The 27,854-nt window shown below is 47.1% G+C and overlaps 1 protein-coding gene across 1 annotated transcript in view; it reads left to right on the plus strand.

Moving 5' to 3' along the window:
• Positions 1-27,854, plus strand: part of CLEC11A (C-type lectin domain containing 11A) — a 116,573-nt gene that overhangs the window by 70,068 nt on the left and 18,651 nt on the right. Inside the window, exon 2 of the mRNA XM_086930110.1 lies at positions 3,603-3,981. Coding sequence (XP_086786236.1) covers positions 3,603-3,981 — 379 coding nt within the window. The remainder of the gene's footprint in view (positions 1-3,602; positions 3,982-27,854) is intronic.

The raw sequence follows: 27,854 nt of genomic DNA on the forward strand, positions 1-27,854 counted from the left end.
GTGCGCCAGCGCAGGGGGAAGCACAGATATGCATCATATTCTTGTAAATATGTTGCATCTCAGTGCTTCGGAAGTGCCGCAGCCAAGAGGCTTGCGGTGCCATGCTGCGGCACTTCCTTGTAAATCTGCCCCTGGATGTGGAGCACAACCGGAGGATGACAGTAGCAAAAATCCATCCACAGATTGACCGTCTGTGGCGAAAAACAGGCACACAAGTCACATTTATGTTGGTGGAGTTATCAATCAATGTCATGTGTAAAACAAAGCATCCTAGTAAAAACTATTTGTGCACATTTTATCTAGGAAAATATTGGTTTGAGCTATGTAAAAATCTGTCATTTCAGCACACACACTCACAAACCTGCACTTAACTAAACACTCATTATGGTGAACATTATTTGCTGGATATGTCCCAGGATATGCATGCGGCGGTCAATTATGTAGTGTACCAGATTCAAGAAATTTCTGTCAGGTGTTGGGGGTGGCCCAACAGCTAAAAAAATTGAGTTGGGGGGGATCGACCTACAAAAGTTTGAAGACCTCTGGCCTAGAGGCCCATAGGAATGAATGGGAAGACAATCTCAATTTGCGAATCGCAATTAGCGATTCGCAAATTGAGATTGCGAGTTCAAGGGTGCAGGGGTGTCCAAAGGACACCCTGTTACACCCCTGAATGTGATCTGTACACATATGTTGCGCACACACATGCCCTTAGGGCATGTGTGTGCGCAACATGAAACTTTGAAAAATGCACAAAAGTGCATTTTTCAAAGTTTTTGAAAATTACCATGAAGTTGTACTTCGTGGTAATTTGCGCGCCCTATTAGCGAATTCGCTATTTTTGATACTTTCATGCATTACATCTAAGGAATGTCAATTTGGGATTCCTTAAATGCAAACAATCGCAATTTACCGAATTCTCTATTTGCGATTTTTGTATTTGGGATGATGCATCCCAAATGCAAAAATTGCACTCGCAAAGGGCCAGATTCTGAGAATCTGGCCCTTTTGCGAGCGCATTTCGCTTGATGCATCTGGCCCCTAATGCTTTACTTCAGAGACAAGCCCTGCAAGTGACATCACTAGAAGCACTCATTACTTTTACTGCAATGTTTTCGGACCCTTGGCTTTTCCACCACCTCATGCCGAGGTGAGCTTGATATTCTATTTTAGTGTTTATGACTATTAATGAATATCCTGTGGTGGAGAAGAAAAACTGGCAAATGTATTTCTTCATTCTGGGTATCTTCTTTATGTTTATAAATGAGCCACTCTCCTGCCTGGAGAGTAGGTGGAAACTGATGTAACAATTAACATCATACTCTGAATCAGGTGTCAGAATGTACTGAGGACTGACATTGCACCATGGGACTACGGCACAGCGCTCCCATGTTGTAGGCATAGTGTCAAATCCCTTAGTTTGAGGTTGCTATCTCTCTGTTTTGTTTTCGTAACTTAACTAACAGACTGTTGCAAAGTCTTCACTTTTTATAGGGCAGAAGGAAATACTACACTTGCAGGCACACACGAGTATCCACATACGAAACACACACAAGGAGTATACAGATAGGCACACATGCTCACACAGCCATCACTGTAGGCCCACACAAACAACCCCACATTATACATTCGTTTCTGATGTGTACTTTATAAATGAGTTAAATAAACTAATGTAAATGCATGATAGTTGAGACCTGAGTAGCATCCATAACTTAGGGTAAACAAGAGAGAGAATGGGTTAGTATTCAAAGCATACCACAGTCTACTGACATTTAAAATTGAACGTAGGATTATCTCACAAATATTAAACACACTTTTTTAGTTAGCTTAGAATATTTGCTGGTTTCTGAACTGCTATATTCTGCCACATTAAAAACAAATATTGTAGATGTATTAATGTACAATACTTGTTTCACTCATTCCATTTTGTATGTGTGATAAGGCGAAGAGGGCCCTTTTAGTTTATCTTGTATTGTTAAGCATATTACTAGCTAGACAGTCATGTTTCTCACTTCCCTATCCCCAGTCCTGCACTGACAGACTAGCTGCCCCCACATGTCCTGCTGAAAACTAGTTGGAGCCCTATAATGCTATGGAGCAGCCCAGAATAATCCGAACAGAATGCCCATATAAGATTTGTCCCGTCCTCTACCTTTACCCCTTCTCCTACACTTGAGCCGATACAATGCTGTGATATATATGGCCTGCCAGTGCTGGTGATCCTACCAGCTGGTGAACTTACTCTCCCAGCAGAGTATATGGAGGTATGACGTCCCACCCGCCGTCTTCTGCACCACTGGAACTAGGTTCCACATTCAAAGCTATTCCCTCTGAAACTTGCCACCTGGCCCAAGTGTGGCTGCCCCCACTCCTGTGCTCATCTTCCTCGTCCTCAGGCCTTCTATGTCTTGGCCCATTGCCTATCTTTCCCATCCTCGATAAACAGAAACCAGTTTAGCACTAGGAGACCTATCACTAAGGTCTCCTTTAACTCAACCCCTACCCAACTGCCCCACCCATGGGAGTGGAATCCATAAACTGCACCACAGGTGGCAAGTAGAAAAGAGATATACTCTGGTTTGATGTTTATTACACAGTGGCATTTGCCACTGTCGTTATAGATAGGTCAGAGTTTCCTATAGGAAGATTGTTTTTTGCAGTGTTCGCATGCATTAGGATTTCTCAGACTCTGATGCATAAGCCCCTGCTCAGCCTTTGCACTGATTCCTTGCTCGGCTGTGTGTTGGAGTGCGATACTGAGGCCGTGTAGCAGTATGGGGGTTCCTCAAGGTCATGGGGGGTCATGTCCATAACTCTGAACTACTGGGGAACAAAGATGTACTTTGAACAGCGTATGGATCACATCACTGGACATTAGATTGCTTCAGCAAGCGACCTCATTTGATACACATATCTCTCTTTGACACAAGGGTTACTCTTGGTAACTAACAATGGCAGGATACTGCAGCCGGAACACCCTTTCCTGCGATATTTTTGGGTCCTTCTCTGCTCCTCCCCCCTTTTGCAGGAACCTGGGCATTTGCATTTTTCTCGTGCCAGATTTGTATCATTACCAATGCTTGTGGCCTCTGGCGGACGACATTTGGGGTTGTGTTCTTGATTATAAAGTTCAGAATATTAATGTACGCGCCAGAGCGGGTGTAGAATGATACTGGGTACCTATTGTGAGTATGTTACCCATTTCTTTGTTCTAGTAAATACATGTTGCAAAAAAACACAGAACTGTAACATGTTGATGGATGAAAAGATACAATGTTGACACTTTACCACAGACTAGAAACAGCCAATCAGTATGCTCAGATTGGCACACTTAATGAAGAATCCACAAATCTAAAGCTACACTGGGTATGGATGAGGACTGTACAGATTCATAATCGCTGCCTCTTGATTGGGGGGCGGGGGGCTGCCTTCAATGGCCTTTTGTATTTGGAATTCATTGGGTGCCTAAAGTGTCTATTTTGCCAATGACAATTCTAAGTTGATTCAAGGTGATTGTGATTAACTCTTCCTTAGCACACATCTCTTGAGGGTCACTATTCTGCTATGTGTAACCCCTTTTGTCTCTGTTTCGTGTCCCCCAGATTATTCACGGAGACTTACTGGAAGTTGAACCCACCAGGGAACCCCCCTTACCAGTCCCAGAAGCAGAGGAGAGGACAGCCAACACCGCCGAAGCAGCAGGAGATTTGGAGGACAATGCGAGAGTGGAAGTGACGGATAAAACAAAAGAAAAAGATGGGGCCGAGGAAGAGGCAGAACAAGAGGAGAAGGAACAGGAGGAAAATGAACAAGAGAGCGAACAAGAGGAAAATGAACAGGATGGAACAGAGCTAGGCGGGGATGAAGAAAAGACAGAAGAGGAGAGAGAGGAGGAGGAGACTTACGATACCTCTGAAGATGTTTACCCAACCACGATGGAGAGCCCTACATCCGCAGTAGAGGACAACTTCTCCTACATCTGTGAGTACAAAGAGCAATTACGGTCGAAGCTTAAGCCATTTGAACTCAATAGGATCACTGCTGGCTCCAAGGCTCAGGTCAGTGACTTCATCAAGTTGAAAAATAGGAATATAAACTATCTACTCGAAATGCAGGGCTACAATCATCTCAAAAAGGATCAATTGCTATCTCATATGAGTATGAAGGGAAAATAAAAATGATGTTGTGAAAAAATGTAATCTATTCTGAAACTAAGGATACATTTTCAATATTTATGCTTTTTTTCCTGCCTACATTTCACAGCTCAGCCATGTAAATAAAATGCTTGGCCTGAGGACTACACCTCAGTGTTAGCCCCTATCCACCCTTCACCCCCACCCCCCAAATGAACCCGGGGGAGTGCTCATGCCCAGAGCCTGTGCATCATGCCTAGCTGGAACCTGGGCTCGATGACAAAAAAGTAACCACAAAATAATAACACACCCCACTTTGAACCACACCTTGAGCTCAAGCCTTCGTGAACAATCCTATCCATGCTTCCATCCCCCCCCCCCCTTACTATCTGGGCATCCGCTACCTTTCCTTCTGCTCACTTCTATCCCCTTCCTTCAATCCTGGCACCATTGATTTTTTTTCTTCAATGCTTCCCTTCGTTCCTCCCTTACTTCCCTCCATTTTTTCACCCTTCCTTCCCCCACTTTCTTTCCACCTTCGTCAACCTTTCTTTCTTCTTTTATTCCTTGCTTTTTTATTTCCTCCTTTCCTTTTGTTTCCCACCTTTCTTTCTTCTTCCTGCTCCATTTGCTTCCCTCTCCAACCTCTTTTTCTCCCTGTGCATCCTTTCTTTGTCTCTGTGCGCGTCTCTGTACTTGGTACCCTCAGCCTGCACGCCTCCGCTTTGCCATGATGTTCCCTTACAGTGTAAAGCACACATCTCCTTCTGCAGCCATGCACGTATAAGAGACTCAGAAAGAACGGGCCAACTCTAGCTCCTAGAGTTGGCGGCTCATGACGGCCCTGCTTCAGGATAGCCAATTTGGGATCAGTGGAAACATCCCCCATCACCACCCACCCCTGCCCACTACTACCAGGGAACCAAATGGAAAAATTATTCTGCTACCACTGCACCCTCCACCTCAAACCAGCCACAGGAATGTAGCTTGCAGCATGGAAAGATAACTGTTCGCGTTTTCCACCCTGCCCCCATATTTCTCTAGCAGCTTACAGACATCAGACAGACAAGATTTGCAGGAGATGCAGAAACACGAAGAGGCCCACTCTGGACTCATCACTGTCGAACCCTTTGAAAAGAGAAGGCACAGATTGCTGAAGGGTAGATTCATCTCTCAGGTGGTGGCGCTGGCATGGTGCCCGGGCAGCTGCAGTCTCCCCTCAACCGCAGTCTGCAATTAGAGGGCTAGGCCTCAGCTGGTCCTCTGTGCTGGGGTGGGTCTCCAGGCCTGCCGAGGCCCCGAGGTTGCCCACTGACAGCCTGCCAGAGAGGCCACAGGGCTGTGGAATTACTTGTTTCGGGGGTGAGAGGAGGGGGCTTGTGGTGGATGGGTTTTACAGCCTGGCGGTACCATGACGTCACAGGCAAATACAGGAAAGCGGAGCCATCATCCTGGCACGCGGCTCTCCCCGAACACTGTAACAGCAGCAAAAAAACTGAATTGCAGTCTCTGCACTCCAAGGGGAACTATACTAATTTGTCACTAACTGTTGTCATTCAATAGCGGAACAATGGTTGTTTCCTTCATGCCCCTTCCCTCGTAAATTTCATTGTAGCCTCTTCTTCGTGTTCATGGTTTTCAAATTTCCCCAGTTATTTGGCTCTCTAAATTATCTGTGCCTATTTGAAGAGGCTTTCAGTTCCATCGAGATGCTACCTCTCTTTTGGGGACTCCCACCTCGGCCCTGCTGCCATTTCCAGGACTTCTTTCTAAATTTGACTTCGCTCCACGCTGTCTCATTTATTCACTTTTAGATATGGCATAAATACAACTTTATCTGTCTTGCCAGTCTCGTATAATCAGGCCCACTGGGTCTGGAATTATGGATTGTGTGGCCGCGGCGATTTGCGCCTAATTAGAGATTTACCGCATTTGCCACATGATCCACCATCTGCCGTATAAACTGCAGATTTTAACAATTTTTTTATTTATACCTCAAACAGCTCAAAGTTCGTAAAAACACAGCAAAAAATGTTGTACTGTAGTGGAAAGCCCCCTGGAAATGTTGAATGGTCACCTTTCTGTAGCTTATTGCTATATCTGGGTGTTAAACTGATACTAATGAGGTACAGCTAATGCCCGGATATTTCTAACAAGTGTAAAAATGACAAAAATAATTAAGTAATACAATCACAAAATGTACAGAAAATGCCGCATAATTTGCCTTGCCACATAATTTGGCCCTCCCCTGCCACACAAAGTGGCCCTCCCTGCCGCATAATTCCAGTGGTCCTGCATAAAACCCAACAAAAACTTTTGGTTTTGTGAAATATTGCTTACTTTCATCATTTTAATAAAACTTTATTGATAGGGGCACTGGTTGTCCCCAGTTAAAATATAAAGTAAAAAAAATTGGCTGAAATCAAAAATATTTGTTTGGCCTCAAAAACGCATATAGAGTCTGTATAGTCCCTGGCACTAAGGGGAACTAACTTGTATGCAGGTGTGCTCCTTGTAAAAGATCAGAATGCAGTCTCCCCCAGCCCCCCCTTTGAAATGAACCCATGGCTAAAGTAGGCTGGCCCACTGTTCCATGCAGTATACAGTAGTAGGCAGAAAGATAAATGTGAATGACACAACAGAATACCAATGGATGAAGATGACTGGCTGTAAGCCACTCCTGTAAGTAAGGGGAAAAATAGCTGAACATCCATAAATAATACAAGCATATATACATAAGGGGCTTTGCCTAGTCCTTTTCATTAATTGGTCTGTTCACCTGTTATTCACATTTTATTTCTGCACAGCACAGCAAACATCCTTTGGCTCTCTTCTACTGTGAGTGCAGGTGCATTTTACTTTATTGCATGTGCTCATCTGCCAGAAAAGAAGTGTACTTAATACCGGGGCTCTTGGGTCATTAGTTGACATTGCCAATGCATTTGTCTATCCATTGTTTGTTCTTTTTTATTTAGTTATCCTTGAGTGTTTAATCTATATTTGTAGGTTAAATTAACTCAAATGGAATATTAAACTTTCTCTACACAAAGAATAAGCGTATATTCATGTGATATGCATAAAACGAAAACGGGTCTCTAGACCAATTTTAAGTACGCTTGACTGCTAGGTAATACCCATAGCATTATATGTCATTGCTAATTATTTTAATTTATCATTTTTATTACAAGGAATAAGTACCATGTGTAAAAGACATGTGTTCTTTTTATTCTTGTTAGAACCACTAGGGGTGTGGCTCCGCACTCTGTGGATTTTTATATATGATGTTCAAAGTTTGTAGTCTGTTCAACTGTGTAGTTGGTGCCTCATGTGATACTCCCACTGAGCATGGGAGGTGATTTCTGTATAAACGCGCGTTACTTGAACCCAAGCTCCACAATCATATGGCACTCAAAATTATCTTTTCATATTTTTATGAAATGATTGTCTTCACATATTATTTATGCTTGCTTCTTCTTTAATTTCCATTAGCATGTTAATTATTTCATCATTAACTTTTCAATTAATCAAATGTTTTTTCACATTTCTTAAATGCCCGATGCATTTCAAGCAATAATGCTCTTCCTCAGGGGACTTTGTTCTGAAAAAATATAGTAATATGTCGGTACATTCCCATATCGGTATGCAAACACGTAATAACTCATCACATTGTAAACATCATCAAAATTATCAATAAACCATTTCGCGTTCCCACTCTATTGTGGAACAGTGACATTCAATAGTCATGTCACACCTTATAACCCTTGTGTGAAACTAAACGTATTGCCAGGTCTCACCCCATATCACATGCACTGTAAATATGTGTACGCTCACTATGATATACTCCATCACTGACCTTGCTCGGAGTTTCTCTATTCACATCCTTATATACATCTATTCCACATGAACTGGGAATGACAGCCGTGGAAAGTTTCTTGGTAAACGAAGAAAAAAGCGAAGAGTTAAAAGTATTTATCATGGAACTCATCCATTTCACCTTGTTATTACGTGTTTGCATAAATGGAGGCTAGCCATTGGAAGTGAGATCTGTCTGTCATGGTTCGAGGCGATTCGTGGGCGCTCCGGCGATGTTTTTCTCATCCTGCCACTTTTATCACGTCAGTGCGGCGGTGGGCGGGGTTTATTTTTTGGGTCGTCCATGTTTCTTTTGGTTATTCCGCGGCCAACCGCCGCCGGAGGAAGTCCAGGTCCAGGTGAGTGCTTTGATCGTTCCCGCCCCCCCTCCCGCTGTCCGTGCCTTTTCCCCCCCTCCCGCTGTCCTGCCTTTCCCACTCGTCTTTTACTCGTCTCGTGTATCCCGTCTTATGTTGCCTGCCCGCCCCCCCTCCCGCTGTCCGTGTGCCCGCCCCCTCCCGCTGTCCGTGCCTTTCCCGCCCCCCCTCCCACTGTCCGTGCCTTTCCCGCCCCCCCTCCCACTGTCCGTGCCTTTCCCGCCCAACTCCCGTTGTTCGTGGAACCGTCCCCCCTCCATTCACTTGGACAGTCGCTCACATTGTTCAGGTGCTATCTGAAAACTTAACTGTTTAAACAAGCTTTCAATTCTTTATATTAACTTTACCTGAACTTGTGGGTTGTTCTCCTTCTCTTTATACAGAGAGAAAGGAGCGAGTTAGCACTCTAGTTCTGTATTAGATCTCTGTGGGATCGTTGTCAGGTCCCTCGGCAGTCCTTCTTCGCTGTTTAGTACTGGTCTGCCTGTCTCGGTTTCCAACTGGTGTCGCCGCTGTTTCCGCTTCCTGCATCAGTTGTTGCTCAGCAGAAATGGCGTCTGAAGCGGAGTTGGATGTACCCGATGTGGACACTGCCCTGCAACAGTGTTCTGCGTGTGAGGTTGCCACGGTATGTGAGGGGGGGAGGGGTGTGTGGAGCTGTCATAGGGAGGTGCAGCTGTCAACATGTTATTCTGAGTCTAGGCAGAGTGCCGGCGAACTAGCATAGCTCCCCACACTGTGCGCTGACAGATAAAGTTGTAGCACTAGTTTGTAGGCACCAACATTCCCATCACCTCCCAGTCCGCAGCGAAACCCGTTCTGTCCACCCTTGTGCGCCGAGCACTATCCTTCCACTCATTAGTGTATCATTCATCCACCGACTCTGCCTGCCCGCAGTGCCCTTTCTACCAGCCGTCCTGATCCCCACGGTGTGAACCGCAGTATGTTGTATCCAAAGACTGTGAGTCTATAATGCGATATGTCTTCTGTCAGACACATTCGTCAGTTCGCTCCATATCCCCGGTTGCTGCAGTTGTTGGCACCGAGTCTCGAACACGCACTGCCTGCTCGCTCTCTCATGATGGGCTTATGTAAACAGTTATCCGGTACTGTTTTGGCGGACGCACTTTACCACCTTTTAAGCACAAATTGGTATTTTGAAGGTATGACCATCATCCAATGGACACCTGTTAAATCCATTGTCCGTGCCTTTCCCGCCCCCCTGCTGTCCGTGCCTTTCCTGCCCCCCCTCCCGCTGTCCGTGTGCCCGTCCCCCCTCCTTTCACTTGCTTGTGCGACTTCAAAAGGGGGGTACTTTCTCTACTGGCAAAATGTGCATGTGAATTCCTTGAATGGTGAGACTTTGGCAGAGGTGTTTCCCTACACCACAGAAGGGGAAATGTGTTGTGTTGCATTGTATTGTAGCATCTATATAGTGATTACTAACCCTGTGTCGAGGGCTGATGTGCTTGCCTACATAGGTAGTACACCGTGTTCGGGGTTTGGAAGGAAAGGTGGTACGTTTGTTTTTCGATCTCATGTGAAAAGTGTTTTCATTTCGTACAGGGCAGGGGTGGGTTGCGCGATGTCCCACTGTCCATGTGCCCGTCCCAGCCCCCCCTCCCGCTGTCCGTGTGCCCGTCCCCCCTCCCGCTGTTCGTGTGCCCGTCCCCCCTCCCTTCACTTGCTTGTGCGACTTCAAAAGGGGGGTACTTTCTCTACTGGCAAAATGTCCACGTGAATTCCTTGAATGGTGATACTTTGGCAGAGGTGTTTCCCTACACCACAGAAGGGGAAATGTGTTGTGTTGCATTGTATTGTAGCATCTATATAGTGATTACTAACCTTGTGTCGAGGGCTGATGTGCTTGCCTACATAGGTAGTACACCGTGTACGGGGTTTGGATGGAAAGGTGGGACGTATGTTTTTCGATCTCATGTGAAAAGTGTTTTCAGGTCGTACAGGATGACCACCGAGGCGCTGTTATTGTGCTATGGGAAGCAGTGCTTACAGTATGATGGCTTAAGAAGTGTGAGAGACAGGAGTACAGTATATGGTTTCTAGTATGCCGCCATCTTTGGTCAGCTCTGAGGGTCTCTTTGTGGTATATCTCAGGATCATAGTTCACTAATCTTTGTATACATATATGATCCTGAGCAGGCATAAGCTGGAGGGAGATTATTGGATGGCCTTCATTACATGAGCAGTGGTGCTGGCTTGGTTGCTGCCATGTCGTCGGTTCAAACCTAAAACAAATTGGATGGACATAGCTGGTACTCAGGGGAACATGAAGAAGCGGATGGCAGTTTGCGGTCAGCCAAATAGCCTTAAGTCAAGTGGATAGTGTCCACATATTGACTTAACCCAGATTTGAGTCTCACATAAGTACTTAGATAAGCGAGGCGTCCACTTATGTACCTCACCAAAAGAAGCAATCGACAAGTTCTCAATAACAGGAATCCACTCTGGTAGCTAAATCAACCAACTGTGCAGCCAAGTATTCTGTTGCAGTAGAGGTCCACATATGTATTTAACCGAGCTAGATGTTAATAGGGGTATTTAACGAAGCTAATTGTCTGCAGCATTTACACAAGCCGTGTGTTTACATGTATTTACATGAACCAGGTGTTCACACGTTTTTAGCTGATCCAGGTGTTGACATAGGCTTTTATCCAAGATAGAAGTCCACACAAAAAATAGATTGTTACAAGTGACTACAGATGTGTCCGCAAATATATTTGTCTGAGCTTTATGTCCAAACAAGTATTTACTCAATCTTATACTTGAAAAGTACTACAATATAGAATGTATAGGTAAACACACCTATGTGTGCGCTCACACCACACACTCACGCATTCTTCCAGCTGGGTGATGACATAGGTATTTATGAATCATGTGTGCACCCAACTGTTTAATTGAGACACATGGCCACACAAGTGAAACATACTCCCCGGTTGAAAATTTACTGTGTAGTTAAGTGCCGATGCATACACAGCTATCTAATTGTGCGCTGTACGTAATCAGTTATCTATTGATCCACACTACCACACGTTTATTCCCAGGCACTGTATACACGCAGGTATTTACCTGACCCAAGTGTACAGAGCATTATTTATCTGAATGAGATACCTCTGACAGTATTTAAATGAGCCAGACTTGTACACATGGGTTTAGGTCAGTCAGTTATGCAGTAGAGGTGGGGGGAATGTTTTGTACCGCACGCAGAGTAGACAGAATTCAGGTCACTCTGCCTTACTCTTTAATGGGGAGTCCTGGCCAAATTCTATCATTCGCCATGTGGCAGATTTTTTCTCCAGTGAGGCTCCAGAAAATACAAGCTGGTGCATGCGAGCAAGCTTGAGCATCCCCTAGCGTGGTTTTCTAACGCGGGCGGTCACGGGCAGTCGCAAGCGTTCAAAGGGCTGCCATTCATGTAGATTTGCTGCCACTCGAGTAGGTTTTCTATTCGAGCTGCAGCAAAATCAACTCAAATGGCAGCGTTCTCTATCACAATCCATGGTGCCATTCACGCTTATTTTCGCGTTACTCGCACTACCAGTACTAAATTGCAGTGCGAGAAGCGCAAGCTTCATATTTCTCTGTAGAATATCACCGTTTTTATGTTACTCCGCTAGTTCTGCCCACTCCTAGTATGCACACAGAGAGTTACCCTACCTAGATAGGCCCACATGTTTTTCCTGAAAACATGTGTAGAAACAGATTAAAATTAGCCAGTTTCCCACAGATCAATTTTACATGAGGCAGGTGTCCATGTGGGGATTCACCTGAACAGGGTTTTGACACGGGAATTTGCCTGAGCCTGGTATCCATACACCACGTAACTTAATAGGTACAAAAGGAATGCATTTAAGTCCGGTATACATAGGGGTATTTATTTGATCCATGCATCTATTCAGGTTCTTACCTGAGCCAGATCTCTGCAAACCAAATGAACTGTACTAGATTGACACTCTACAATTGACCTGAACAAGGAGTCAATCGAGGTATTTAACTGAACCAGCTATCCATACAAGTACTTAATTGAGGCATATGTTTCCAAAGATTTTCATGGTATGGTAGCGGAACATAGATAGCGTAATGTTCACTGAAACTTCTTGCCGTTCAAAGTATCGCAACAGAACACTAAGGTGTTCTCTCTACAAACCTGAGCATAGTAAAACAGTCACCCGCAGAGTAGTGAGTGCAGAGTGACTAGGGAGTGCAGAGTGACTAGGGAGTGCTAGAGAGTGCCGAGTGACTAGGCCGTGCTAAGGAGTGCAGAGTGACTATGGAGTGCTAGGGAGTGCAGAGTGACTGCAGAGTGCTAGGTAGAGCTAGGGAGTGCAGAGTGACTAGGGAGTGCAGAGTGCTAGGGTGTGCTAGGGAGTGCAGAGTGCTAGGGAGTGCTAGGGAGTGCAGAGTGACTGCAGAGTGCTATGGAGTGCTGAGTGACTGCAGAGTGCTAGGGAGTGCAGAATGACTGCAGAGTGCTAGGGAGAGCTAGGGAGTGCAGAGTGACTAGGGAGTGCAGAGTGCTAGGGTGTGCTAGGGAGTTCAGAGTGACTGCTAGGGAGTGCAGAGTGACTGCAGAATGCTAAGGAGTGCTAGGGAGTTCAGAGTGACTATGGAGTGCTGGGGAGTGCAGAGTGACTAGGGAGTGCTAGGCGGTGCAGAGTGACTAGGGAGTGCTAGGGAGTGCAGAGTGAGTGACTAGGGAGTGCAAGAGAGTGCAAGAGAGTGCAGAGTGCAAGGGAGTGCAGAGTGCAAGGGAGTGCAGAGTGCAAGGGAGTGCAGAGTGACTAGGGAGTGCAGAGTGACTAGGGAGTGTTAGGAAGTGCTAGGGAGTGCAGAGTGCTAGGGAGTGCAGAGGGCTAGGGAGTGCAGAGTGACTAGGGAGGGATAGGGATTGCTAGGGAGTGCAGAGTGACTAGGGAGTGCAGAGTGACTAGGGAGTGCAGAGTGACTAGGGAGTGCTAGGGAGTGCAGAGTGACTAGGGAGGGCTAGGGAGTGCAGAGTGACTAGGGAGGGCTAGGGAGTGCAGAGTGACTAGGGAGTGCAGAGTGACTAGGGAGTGCTATGGAGTGCTAGGGACTGCAGAGCGACTGCAGAGGCTAATGGCAATGTAAATGACAATGCCATTTATTTATCTGTTTTCAAAACCAACACATAAATACAAATTTTGTCATTTACAATGCCAATAGCTCTAACTTTTCCAAAGGCGAAACCATTGCATTGTAAATGCTTGTTTGATTACAGTTGGAAAGGCTGATATTACCCTTCTCGGTATCCAAAAACAGTTATTCCAAGGTCTATAATTTATTCTTCTGATGTAAGCTAAAAAAATATGGGTAATATTTCCAAACAGTTAATCGCTACTGTGCTATAAATGAAAGAATATCTGTTCCAGTTGAAAGGAAAACGATAGTCCTGTGAAGTTGAGGCATCACTTCCCTGATGGCATCGGAGCACAGGGTTGGATTGGGGCATGCTAAAATAATCAACCAATTAATCAAGGAATTGTAAGCGCGCTGAGGGTCTCAGGGCAGGGAGGGGGGAAAGAGGGGGGGGGGGGGTTCGACAGAGCTGTTTAGCCGAAGAGCCAGGTCTGAAGAGTCTTCCTGAAGGTGTTCAGGGAGGGGGCGCATCTGATGTCTGCCGGGAGCTTGTTCCAGGTCTTGGCCGCAATGTAAGAGAAGGAGTCCCGCTTGCTTTGGCTATGTGGATGCGAGGGGTTTAGGCCAGTGCGAGGTTGGCTGATCGGAGGTTTCTTTTGGGTACGTGGAGGGTAATTCTGTTGTTGAGTTATTTGGGTCCGGTGATGTGTAGGCATTTGTAGGCGTGGGTGAGGATTTTGAAAGTGACTCTTTTCTCCACATTTACATATTGTCTTTCTGCAAAACACTGCTTCGGCAAAATTTTTATTAAAAAGGGGGGGGTAAAAAAAAATGCATGGATTAGTGTACACTGGTGAAACACAACTGAATGCAAGTGAGGCCACTTCTGCCCAGGCCCTCTGCCCGAGCTCAGTATGCATACATCGATGGGCAGACCCAGCCAGAGAAAGTGAGTGACACCTCTGCCCGTTGATAAAAGGGAGGTAATGGACGCCCATCTGCCTCTAGAAAGGCCTCTCAGGCACCCACTGGGCCGCTGGCGGTATCGAACAATGCAGAAACCACCCAAATCAGCCCCCCAGACTGCTTAAAAAAGCAGCCCACATTTGGAACCGGCCCTTCGGGCATTGCCCGAGTGCCCACGTTACCAATCCGACCCTGCGGAGCAGTGCTATATTCAAAGCTCTCAGAGTAGTAAATTGACAGCATAAAAACAGCTGTGAGTTCAGCCTCAAGCCTGCAGTGCCAACCAGCCCTACTCACAGCTGTGCAGTTCCGGAGCGGGAAAAAGTGTTCATTGGTTTATGCCGTTAAAGTGGAAACAAACGCAGGGCAAGAATGGCCACGTAATGGGATGTGAATGTACTCCTCAACACAAAGAAGCCATGTTGTAAGGGACCACCACGCTGTTAAGTTCATAGGTGGCTTAACATTTGGTAAGACGGCGGGGAAGTATTTATGATAATTTGTGAATACATACTTAAAAGACAAATTCTAAAGCTTTGTAACACATTTCTATTTAGTGTATGAATTGTAAACCTGTTTGGTGTTAATAATATTTGGCAAATAGTGTAATATTAAATTATTATGAAAAAGAATACGGATGAGCACCTGTTACACAGAGTGTTTTGTTCTTTGAAATGCCCTGTGTTCATAACAAGGAATGGTGAGACTGTTGAGGGCCATTGCCATTTCCTGCTCCAAGTCTTTTTTCTCATGTTTCAGCAAGAAAAAAAGGTGTTTTTATCACATGACACTAGGGTGATATGGCAGCTTAAGAAGGAAAGAAGTACACTTGGCCAATTGACATTTGAGTCAAAGTACAATGTGATGACCATTTTACAGAGGGCACTCCATTAAGTAGCCGCACCCCGCAAACACAGCCAGGTATTCCACCAATTTCTAGAAAACAAAACCACAACAGTAGCAATAGCAAAGTTTGAAACCAAGTTGGAAAAGCGAGGGAAGCATATTATGTAAATTCTTTGATACTTTAATATTGTAGAAACCTACCTTGATACACAACAGTAGCTTCTCTGGGTTAAGGTCAAGTGGGCAGCCAAAAGAAGCTGCTCAAGCAAAGTAAACAGAACACATGAGCAGAGACAGGCCAACAAAAAAGAGTGCTCTCATAGCATGATTTTAATTATCATTGGGACAAGACGCTAATATGATCTCAATAACCCTGACAAGAACTCCGCAGGCACACGCCGGGAGCTGTGATTCATGAAACTTTTTAAAATTTGATGATTTACTCTGTTTTAAAACTAAAAACCCACCTAAACAGTCGAGTGTGTCACTGAGAACACGCAGGCTGCAACGATTCCCGACGCCACTCCTGGCGAGAATTTCGGCCACGCCCCCTACAGGCCACGCCCCCGGGCTGACTACTTAAGCGCCAATACCGAGCGCTGTTAGTTAACCCTGACAAGAACTCCGCAGGCACACGCCGGGAGCTGTGATTCATGAAACTTTTTAAAATTTGATGATTTACTCTGTTTTAAAACTAAAAACCCACCTAAACAGTCGAGTGTGTCACTGAGAACACGCAGGCTGCAACGATTCCCAACGCCACTCCTGGCGAGAATTTCGGCCACGCCCCCTACAGGCCACGCCCCCCGGGCTGACTACTTAAGCGCCAATACCGAGCGCTGTTAGTTAACCCTGACAAGAACTCCGCAGGCACACGCCGGGAGCTGTGATTCATGAAACTTTTTAAAATTTGATGATTTACTCTGTTTTAAAACTAAAAACCCACCTAAACAGTCGAGTGTGTCACTGAGAACACGCAGGCTGCAACGATTCCCGACGCCACTGCTGGCGAGAATTTCGGCCACGCCCCCTACAGGCCACGCCCCCCGGGCTGACTACTTAAGCGCCAATACCGAGCGCTGTTAGTTAACCCTGACAAGAACTCCGCAGGCACACGCCGGGAGCTGTGATTCATGAAACTTTTTAAAATTTGATGATTTACTCTGTTTTAAAACTAAAAACCCACCTAAACAGTCGAGTGTGTCACTGAGAACACGCAGGCTGCAACGATTCCCGACGCCACTCCTGGCGAGAATTTCGGCCACGCCCCCTACAGGCCACGCCCCCCGGGCTGACTACTTAAGCGCCAATACCGAGCGCTGTTAGTTAACCCTGACAAGAACTCCGCAGGCACACGCCGGGAGCTGTGATTCATGAAACTTTTTAAAATTTGATGATTTACTCTGTTTTAAAACTAAAAACCCACCTAAACAGTCGAGTGTGTCACTGAGAACACGCAGGCTGCAACGATTCCCGACGCCACTCCTGGCGAGAATTTCGGCCACGCCCCTACAGGCCACGCCCCCCGGGCTGACTACTTAAGCGCCAATACCGAGCGCTGTTAGTTAACCCTGACAAGAACTCCGCAGGCACACGCCGGGAGCTGTGATTCATGAAACTTTTTAAAATTTGATGATTCACTCTGTTTTAAAACTAAAAACCCACCTAAACAGTCGAGTGTGTCACTGAGAACACGCAGGCTGCAACGATTCCCGACGCCACTCCTGGCGAGAATTTCGGCCACGCCCCCTACAGGCCACGCCCCCCGGGCTGACTATATTATGTGCAGCCAGAGGAAGCGCAGCGGACGAGCGCAGCGGGAGCGCCGTTTGCGCGCCAAAGGCACGCCTAAGGCAAGCCTGTCTGCGCCCGTCCGCGACCTATCGGGACCAGGGGCCCGAACCCCTTCACCTCCCACACGCCACAAACACTGCTATTCAAGCAGTAGATTGAGAGACCTTTGTCCCATCATATCCACCCTCTGTCATAATACAATGGAGCCACAGGACCTAGGTCCATGCCCTCATTGCTCATTTAGAGGAAGCAGCTTAGCGCCAGCTGCCATTAACCCGGAAATGACTCTTGTCAAGGGGGGTCTTTTAAACTGCAGGTCCATTAGCAAACACACTCTTCAGCTATGGGATCTCATACTGGAGGAGGACCTGCACGTACTGTTCTTGACGGAGACCTGGTTGGGAGAACATTCAGACCCAGATATAGTAGACACCATCCCACCAGGCTATACCCTCCACAGACTTGACAGGACAAAAGGCGGTATCGCCATCATCGTTAAACACCCATTCGAGTGTGTTTTAAAGCCAGCAAAAATTGATGACAGCGAAGCAGGCGAATTCAGCATAAAAATGACTCAACATGAGAACATCTCGGGCATCCTAATTTACAGACCCCCTGGGTCCTTGGGCAACTTCCGCAGTAGCTTACTAGAGGGGGTTGCTCAGACCGCGATTAAACATAAAAAAGTTTTGGTGCTGGGCGACTTAAACCTACACCTAGAGGATCAAGGACACAAGGAGGCAGAAGACGTGCGTCTGGTCCTACAAGAACTACAATTTAAACTTCTAAGTGTCGCAGCCACTCATCAAAGAGGGCACTGTTTGGACCCCATCTTTGCAAGCTGGGATATGATAAAAGTTCTCACTCCATGTCAGCTTCCGTGGACTGACCACTTCCTGGTCCCATTTCAATGCTTCTACCATACTGCTAGGACCATTGATCATGGGAAAGGAAACATTAAGAAACGCAAATGGAGATTATACTCCAAAGAGAACTTTATAAACGTAATCCAGAAAGCACTACCCCCCCAGCCCACGGACAGTGAACAGGCGAACAAGGATTTTAATCTACTTGTTACCACCACCTTAGACGAGATAGCCCCCATGTGCAAGGGTAAAACCAAAGAGGGCAGACAGCGCACTGCCCCTTGGTTCACTACAGAACTACAGCAACTAAAATCGAACTGCAAAAAGCTTGAAAGGACCTGGAGAAGGAACCCGACTGTACAAGCCAAAACCAGCTATAGCTCAGCCCACCGAAGCTATCAGTACGCGGTGCGTAGAGCAAAAGCTAAATACTTTCAGACGCGGATCGAGGATGCTGAATGCTCCTCACGAGAACTGTTCAGGATTTATAAAGAAATCTCTCTAGTTTCTAGCTCTAATACCCCTACGAATACCTCCACGGAGGGCTGCAACAAAATTGCAGATTTCTTCTCTAATAAAGTCAAAAAGATCTACGCCTCCTTCTCTCAGCAACCAGAAAAGGGTTCAGACTTCATAGCAGACAGTCCATCGACAGCCCCAGAGTCCTCACTACGAGATTTCAATGTCCCCGCAGCTGATAAACTTACAAAGATATGTCGAAGTGTGAAGTCTGGGTCCCCTAATGATCCGGCCCCGGCCTGGGTATTCTCAGAGGGCCTAACAGCCCTGGAACCTCACATTAGACATGTCCTACAAACCTCCTTTTCCACTCAACGGGTACCGATGGAGTGGAAGAAGGCCATAGTATTGCCTATTAGGAAAAAACCAACAATAAGCCTGGAGGTTCTGGATAACCTCAGACCCATTTCCCTATTGCCATACGTGGCAAAGGTGGCTGAGAAGGTGGTCAACGCTCAGCTCACAGAACACCTGGAAAAATGGAATGCACTCCATCCTTCACAATCAGGTTTCAGGGCGGGCTACTCCACGGAGACAGCCCTCCTTAGAGCTACTGAGACCTTAAGAGCAGGGGCAGATGCAGGTCATACTATGGCCTTGATTATGCTTGACCTTAGCGCGGCTTTTGACACCGTAGCACATTCCATCTTGCTACGGTGTCTGCAAGAAGCCGGGGTCGTTGGTCCTGCGCTGGGCTGGCTACAATCATTTCTGACAGAAAGATGCTTCCAAGTACAGCAAGGGACTTGTCGATCAGTGGAGATGTCTTTAGACCAGGGAATTCCTCAGGGCTCAGCCCTAAGCCCTACTCTTTTTAACCTATATATGGCCTCACTAGCGAAAGTTGTACATTCCTATGGGGTGGAACTGGTGTCGTACGCTGACGACACCCAGCTGCTCATCTCCCTATCACAGAACTCCACCAACACCCCTCACAACTTCAAAGCCTGTATGCAGGCCCTAGCAGAATGGATGGACGCCCACTGTTTAAAACTTAATGGCTCTAAAACAGAGGTGTTGGTGGTAGGGGGAAAAAGGGAAAACTGGTCGGATGAGTGGTGGCCTTCATGTCTGGGTCCTACCCCTATACCATGTCAGGAGGCAAAGAATTTAGGGATCTGGATGAACCCTGCCCTCTCTTATGATGGCCACATCAGGCGTCTTGTAGGCAAATGTTTCGGAGTACTGAAGACTCTAAACAAAACTTTAGACCTCCTCCCTTTATCGGCCAGAAGAACACTAACGCAGGCACTAGTGACCTCGCGATTAGACTATGGCAATATCTTATTCCTAGGGGCTACCGAAGGCAGCATAGGTCGCCTACAAGTCATACAGAACTCCGCCGCCAGACTGGTGCTAAGAAGACCCAGGAGAGCCAACTCGAAAATGGCGCTGGATGCGCTTCATTGGCTACCTGTAAAGAAGCGTGTGCGATATAAGTGCCTCCTCTTCTGTCACTGTATCGTCTGGGACAGATCACCAACTTACCTCAAGGATTTAATCAGCAAATACGAACCAACTAGGTCCCTACGATCAGAGGGCGCCGGACTGCTGACAGTACCTAGAATTAAGAAGGCTAGAATGGGTGGACGCTCATTTGCACTCCAAGCAGCCCAACAGTGGAACAAACTCCCCTGTGCACTGAGACTGGAGAGCAGCGAAACGCGGTTTAGAGCCCTGCTCAAAACTCATCTATACTCCTCATAAATCCGGGTAGTCTGTATGCTGATTTCTTGGACAGTGTCAGCGCGGGGACACGCCGTGATGGCGTTACTGTGCGCTCTACAAACTTTATATTATTATTATTATGGATCTTTAGCAACTGGTGAACAGTCCTACCCACATTAAAGGTAACACTTTAGACCTAATCTGGTCTTCACAGCCGCGGGCACAGTTAACTGATATCAGCCCCTGTGCCTGGTCGGATCATTCGCTGCTAAGATGTTGGGTCCCTAGTGACAGTCCACTCTTGCGGCCCCCACCTTTGTGGAGGAAGGTCAGAACGTGGAAAAATGTTGAGGCAGATCCTCTATTAACTCTGCTACACTCAATTCCTTTCCCTGAGATGAGTGAGGACAACCTGGACCACAAAAGTGCAGCCCTATTCTCCCGGCTACAGCAGGCCATTGACTTACTGGCACCTGAACGGAAAGAAAGGGTTAGAGACAAAGGGAAAGAGGACCCAATGGTTTGACGATACACTAAGGGAAAAAAAGCAACTCCTCCGCCAAGCTGAGAGGCGGTGGAGACTTAACTATGAGCCAGCAGAATTAAAAACCTATAAAGCCCTTTTCGCTACGTATAAATCTGCTATCCTAGTCAGGAAAGCAGCATTTTACAAAGAAAGGATTGCTCTGGCAGGAAATAAACAAATTCTGAAGGAACTGAGTCAAAAAGGGGAAAAATGCCCACAATCGCTCTTCCAAACTGTGTTAGATTCCAGGATTTCTTTCTCAAGAAAGTTATGGACATCGTTTTGGAAATCACCACAACCCCCATTGACTTCTGCTCTCTGGATCAGATTAATCCCCTCTGCCCTAGCAGCCAGTTGTCTAGTTTCCCAAGCTTTGATTCTGCCACCCTGGCTGCATTAGCAAAACAGATCAAATCGGGCTCTCGAATGGACCCTTGTCCTCCGAGGCTTTTCCAAATGGCTCTCCCTGGATTGGAAAGTAAGGTTCTGGGATTACTCAATGAGTCTTTAGACCTGGGCTATCTACCAACTAGCTTGAAGGTAGCAAGGGTCACCCCCCTACTGAAAAAACCGGGGGCGGATACGGCAGCCTTAAAAAACTAACGGCCCATCTCACAGCTCCCCTTTCTAGCAAAAATGTTGGAACAACATGTCCTGAAAACACTTGCAAAATACTTAGATGACCAAAAATTGCTCCACACTAGACAGGTGGGCTTCAGAGCACATCATAGTACAGAGCTGGTGATGGTGTCCGTCTTGGACAAGCTCAGAGTTAGGGTCGATAACAAACAGCCGAGTGCTCTGATTTTATTAGATCTGTCAGCAGCATTCAACGCGGTCAGCCATAACATTCTGCTGAACCGGTTTTCGAATCTGGGCATAAAGGGGCAAGCACTTCAATGGCTAAGATCCTTCCTGACTGCTCGCACTCGGAGAGTTCAAATGGGTGAGCAGCTGTCGACCTTGGGCTCCCTGACCTGTGGAGTCCCCCAGGGTTCTGCATTGTCTTCACTCCTCTTTAATATCTATTTGCAGCTCTTGGTGGAGGCTCAAATACGCAGAGACTGCCAGGTCTTTAACTACGCTGACGATACCCAACTTCTGGTCCGGCTTGACAACACCGGCCAGGCTCAGGAATCAGTAAAAAGTCTGCTTAGGTTTACTGTTAACTGGATGGCAGCCAATTCCTTGAAAGTCAACCCGGATAAAACAAGGTGCTTATTATTCCAACTCATAATAGCCCTTGTTTTGACCTTTTTTGGCCCCCAGAATTAGGTGTGGTCCCAGTCCCAGTGCCAGTAGTAAAAAGCCTGGGACTGAAAATTGACTCGGAATTGTCCATGTCCTGCCAGGTTTCTTCGGTTGTGGGAATCTGCACGGGCTTACTTAGGCAACTGCGGAGACTTGTTCCTCTCCTCTCTACTTCTGCTTTACAATCAGTTGTTTCCGCCGCTGTCATCTCTCGGCTGGATTATGGGAACGCCCTTTATTTGGGCATTCCCTAGAAGCTCCTCAGGAGATTACAAGTTGTACAAAATGATTCGGCCAGGCTCATTTTTAGACTCCTTAGGAGAACGCGAGCCACTCCATTACTACATAAATTGCACTGGCTGCCCATTGAACAGCGCATGCCATTTAAGAGTCTTTGTATAGCCCACAAGGCTATCTATGGGGATGCACCGAAATATATAAAAGATCGAGTGAAGAAGTACGTTCCCGGCCGGGCTCTATGTTCTTCTGAGGTCTGTAGGCTAGCCTCGTCTAGGTACAATCGTAAAACCAAAGGGGGCAGAGCGTTCACGGTTCTCCTTCCACAGATCTGGAATGATCTACCGGAGAACCTGCGAAAGGAAAGAAAAATTATGGTGAATCTTGCTAAGATGAACATTTTTGGAAGGTACAAGTACATCTTAAATTTGGAGAAGACATTTCACCACACCTGATCCAGAATTAAACTAGATTATAACAGTGGAATGTTGAGACCTTCATCGGAGCCAATGGAGGAGCTGCGGGCTTCTGATGGCTGGTATAAACCTGGGGCTTCAACATTCCAATGTATGTCTTCATGTTCCCCCATTTTCCCCCTTGTTAATTTAGAACATTCTCCCTTTAGTGAGTGGAATGTTCCAATAGCCTTCCTTATAGCCCTTCTGCTTCGGGCTATACTGGTTTTAAAGGTTCTCTCCCTCGTTATAGGTCCTCAACTGTGGATAGGGCCTGTAAGTCAGGTTCAGGGTCTTTAACAACAGGTGTACCCTGGCAGCAGCCAGTAAGGCTATAGTGATGCAAAAGCTGGTTTGGGGATACGCCCTCCATGTGGTTTAGCGCACCTACTTTAGCCGGAGGTCAGCAGTGAAAAATAAAAAATAAAATGATAAAAACAAAAGTTTATTATTAATTGTTTTTCCTCGCTCACTTCCTGCAGCTGTCTAGGGCAGAGGAGGGCCATCTATTCTGACGCGACACAGCTGCAGGAAGGAGGAGGAGTAGTGGCACTGCTTGAAGTGCGCATGACAGTTCAGCCAGACGTCTAAGGCCAGCCAAACCATCACATGCACTTCGATCTCTCCACCCAAGTTGTGCTTTACAGCCGGGTGGAGAGCAAGCACAGGGTCGTAGTTCCTAAGTGAGCGCCTAACTAGGGCGCTCACACCAATCACCAGTCTGAGACTAGCATCTGGATTGGCGTAGGGGAGTCTGTGGCATGCCGGGATTCGAGGAGCAGAGGCCAGAAGAGCACCAATGCTGCAGATGGCAGGTAAGCATTTTTTAATTCTTATCCCTGCGCTGCCCCGAGTTGCCCCCAACCCCCTGCGCAGCCCCACAACTTTAATGTCTCTGCAGCTGCCACTTCTAAAGGTGTATGAGTGGAATTCAATATTTTAGGTTGCAGATGTAGCAGAGGAATAAGCTGACAAATTCAAATATCACATACAAAAACCCCCATATGTGCTCTGTATTTATTATCAATCATAATAGGTACAGTTAATTAAGAGGTAAGCTGTTGCTGAGACTCGTTACCCAAGTGAACAAGTACGCTGTATTCTGGCATGAAAGATAAGTATTTTAGTCTACTGGGCCCAAAAATATCTAAATCTTGAGTGTAAGGGGTAAAACCCTCTAGCTCAGGGTGAAAAAGGAACTTTTGCATAATTAAATAAAACATTTTCAAAGTTTGTTACACGTTATCAGCATCTTTATCCAAATCCATATGCCTAGACAGGCTAGGGTTCTAATATCTTGAAGCAGAGCTGCAGCTGGAACCAGTGCCTGAGGTTAAAGTGTTAGTTCAGGGTCCAGCACCGGAGTAGCCAAGGCTGGGCCTCGAGGCAGCACCAGAGAAGCCGGGGCAGAGTCTTGAGGCAGCACCAGAGGAGCCGGGGCTGGGCCCTGAGGCAGCACCAGAGGAGCCGGGGCTGGGCCCTGAGGCAGCACCGGAGTAGCCAAGGCTGGGCCTCGAGGCAGCACCAGAGAAGCCGGGGCTGGGCCCTGAGGCAGCACCGGAGTAGCCAAGGCTGGGCCTCGAGGCAGCACCAGAGAAGCCGGTGCAGAGTCTTGAGGCAGCACCAGAGGAGCCGGGGCTGGGCCCTGAGGCAGCACCAGAGGAGCTATGGCTGGGCCCTGAGGTAGCACAAGAGGAGCCGGCTGGATCCCGAGCCTGCATCATAGTAGCCGGGGCTCAATTCCGAGGCAGCAGCACAGAAGTCAAGGCTCAGTCCTGAGGCAGCACCAGAGGAGGGAAAGTGGATTGGATCCTGAAATGCAGGCACCAGACCGGGTTAAACACCTGCTTTATGATGGAAGGGAATTAACATAACCCCAATAATGCAACTAGGGGTCTTACGGATGGATGGATGTGGCAGTGCTTGGGCTTGCGGTGTCTGACACATCTCACGAGAAGTGTTAGGGAAATGTTTTAGAATCACGTCCACTAAAACCTGAAAGCTGAATTATCGCAATGCTACCAGATAGTGGCCCACTGAAGAAGACTTAGAGACATATTTACAAGATATTGATGCAGCACGGCTCTGCAAGCCATCTTGCTGTGCCCCATTGCATCATTAGGAAAGTGCAGGGATGCATCATATTTACAACAATACGACGCATGCCTATTCTTTCCTCTGCGCTGGAGCACTATAGGCTGCCTGGCACCATTGCAGGCATCCTTGCACCATGGTGCAAGGGGGCCTGCGTTGCAGGGATGATTGTTTTTGTGCAGGAAGGGACACCTTGATGCACAAAAACAACAATCATTGATGGCGTGTTCCTCCTCCTATGTGAGCTGCAGAATGCAGTACCCAAAGAAAGAGGAAAAATAAAGGCATTTCTCCTTGTTGCGCTACTTTTATGCCTCCCCTGGGGAGATGTTAGCATCTGGCACATTCCCAGGTTTACGAAAACTTGTAAATCTATGAATGCATCAGAATCCTATGGATTCTGATGCATTCCTAGATTTACAAGGTTTCGTAAAGTTGCTTGGGAACACCCACAGCAATCCCTATGGAATGCCTCTTTCATGCTAAAGGCTGGTTCATGCAATCAGGCATCCCCAGAATCCTACTACCGAAGTCAAAGGCTTAAGCTGCCATTTCCTAACCTGGGGGCTCCCAAAAAGGAGGGAACATTTCTTCCTGGTTAAAGGCTGTAAGTAACGTATAGCCCAAGGGTAAGAAGGACAATTATCAAAGATGCACCTCTTGTAGTTTTACCTTGATGGAAGGTAGTCTCTTGCACAATAGTACCTTTGTAAAAATAGCACAAGGACTGGTCTCTCAGGATAGCTGCTGCAGGGACCTTTGGTGTCTGGATGCAGAGAATCTGCGCCTCAAGTCTATTGAGGGGAAAGGGTGTAAGGATCGCTGGCGCTGGGTATGTAATAGATGAAGTGGGGAATTTGACTGTAAGGATGGACAGATGAGGTTGAGGACGGGGATGTTCAGAGTTGACAATGTGGGGTATCTGGCTGTCAGGCTGGATTCCAAGAGAAATCTTGCTCTCAGGATGTATTATATGAGGACACTACATCACAATGCAGTTACAGTACACTTCTGGTCCAAAACCCCACGTACCTCTCTATCACACTATAGGCTCGCCTTTGACCCTGTACAGTCCTTTGCTGCCTTCTAGCTAGGTTCTTGGTATACAAATACTGCATACATACAGGTAATCTGCTTGTCAGGAAGGATGATGATGGGATGGTGTAGGAAAGTGCCCCTTTTTGCATGGTTACCCCCTACTTTTTGCATGACACATGATGCACTTTGACTTGGTGTGCCCTGAGTCGCTGCCAACAAGGTTCTCAGGGCCTGTGTTCTTTCCCAAATTTGTACCTTTGTACTCACAATTTGCCCATCGCTGGCCAAAGGTAAGCCCCTTGTAAAAGGTACCATGGGTACCAAGGGCACTGTGACTGGGGAAGGCCTCTAAGGGCTGCAGCACTTATTGTGCCACCCTTAGAGGCCCTGTACATTACAGTGGCATGAGCCCTGTACTCCTACATTGTCTAAGTCCATTCTTAGACATTGTAAGTATAGTAAAGCCATAAAGAGTATATGGTCTAGGAGTTGGTCGTTACAATCTCCACAGCTCCATAATGGCTTTACCAAAACCTGTGAAGGTTGGTAGAAAACTTCTCAGCACATTAAAACCACTCTGATGCAAGTGTGCGATTTAATGTAAAATGTACTCAGAGAGCATCTTAGAGATGCCCCCTGAAAAATGACCAGCCCCAGTGTGGGTCCTGAATGGCTGCCCGCCATTTGCCACAGACAGGTCTCTGGACCCCTGGGTAGAGAGCCTCTGCTCTCTGGGTCCAAACCAAAGTCCAACCTGGGGCGAGGTGTCATGCTTCCTCCCCCAGGATGGGCTGAGTCCATATCGGGAACCTTCAAAGGCCTGCCGCCTTTCTAAGATGTCCCTGCCTTTTGCTGCCCCCAGCAACTGGTTCCCTCCAGTTCTGTCCCCCACTTTGCTAGGAAGAGAGGTGTGCCCACCTTTGACAACCCCACCCCTTAGGAGGGGGAGGCGAGGTGAAGCACACATCTCAGACCCCTCCATCTTGAAGATGAAGGGACCCATCCAATTAGGGAGGCCCATACCATCTCTCACTGGAGTGTGTCATAATAGGGGGTATACCCACCCAGAGGAAGGGACCCATTGGTCCCGACCTACACACCCCTTTAAGCATTTAGGGACAACCCTGAACCTGTGGCTCCCCAGATTCAAGGAGGATAGAAGAAGGACCAAAGAGCCGTGCTGACCCAGGAAGAAGAGGACACCTACTGCTTTGGCCCCAGCTCTAACAGCCTGTCCTATAGCTAACTTACCTACAGCAAAAAAAACAGCATGTCCAGCAGCCCCACAGAGACTGGAGGACCTGCCCTGCAACCATCTTACAGACTCTGTCTCCTGTGAGCACCGGATGTGTTCAAGCAAAGACTCACCAACAGAATCCAGAATCCGGTGGCTCCACAATTCTGCACCACTCTGCACCCAAGGCACACAGCCCGAGTTCGAATGGCCCTACACAACGAGGAGGTCTCCCCACTGATCCTGACCTGGAATATGGTGGTCCTTCAAACCTCAAGATGACTCTTGCATCCTCAACCTGAAGGATGCATCGGCCGCAACTGGAACGGGCAAGAAAACCTGATTCTAGAAGACACCCCTGCATCCAATGCAACATAGCCTTGGATTACCCAACCAACAGTGTCCAGGCATCCCCCAAGAACCCAACTTATGTCTCCAGGCAGTGGTCGCCTTCACAAAGTCTCCTTGCTCGAGCTTGCAGCCTCTTTGCCGAACTGGAGGTCTCCATTGGAAACCACAGGGTCCCCGCTGTCTTTTTAGGCACACTGCAACCGGCCACCCCAGTGCCGCTTGTGGTGCAGCTCCTGTGCTTATTGTTGGCCATTGCAGTGCTGACCTTAACCTCAGGAGCTTTGCTCCCACTACTGAGGTGCCTGATCGTAAGCAGTCCCTGACCGAAAGGCCTCCTTAGCCCCATTGGCTAACATTGGGTTCCCGGAACTCTTCACCAAGCACCCCCAGTGCCGCTGGTGGTGCAACTTGAGGCCCTACCTAGAGTTTGGGGAACCTTGGTACTAACCCCTAAAACTCCCATTCGTGAGATGTTTACTTACCTGTGAAACCAATAACCATTTTTCTTCCATCAGAACCCATGTTATGAGGT

Source organism: Lissotriton vulgaris, chromosome 7, assembly GCF_964263255.1.
Source record: "Lissotriton vulgaris chromosome 7, aLisVul1.2, whole genome shotgun sequence".
Classification (NCBI taxonomy): Eukaryota; Metazoa; Chordata; class Amphibia; order Caudata; family Salamandridae; genus Lissotriton; species Lissotriton vulgaris.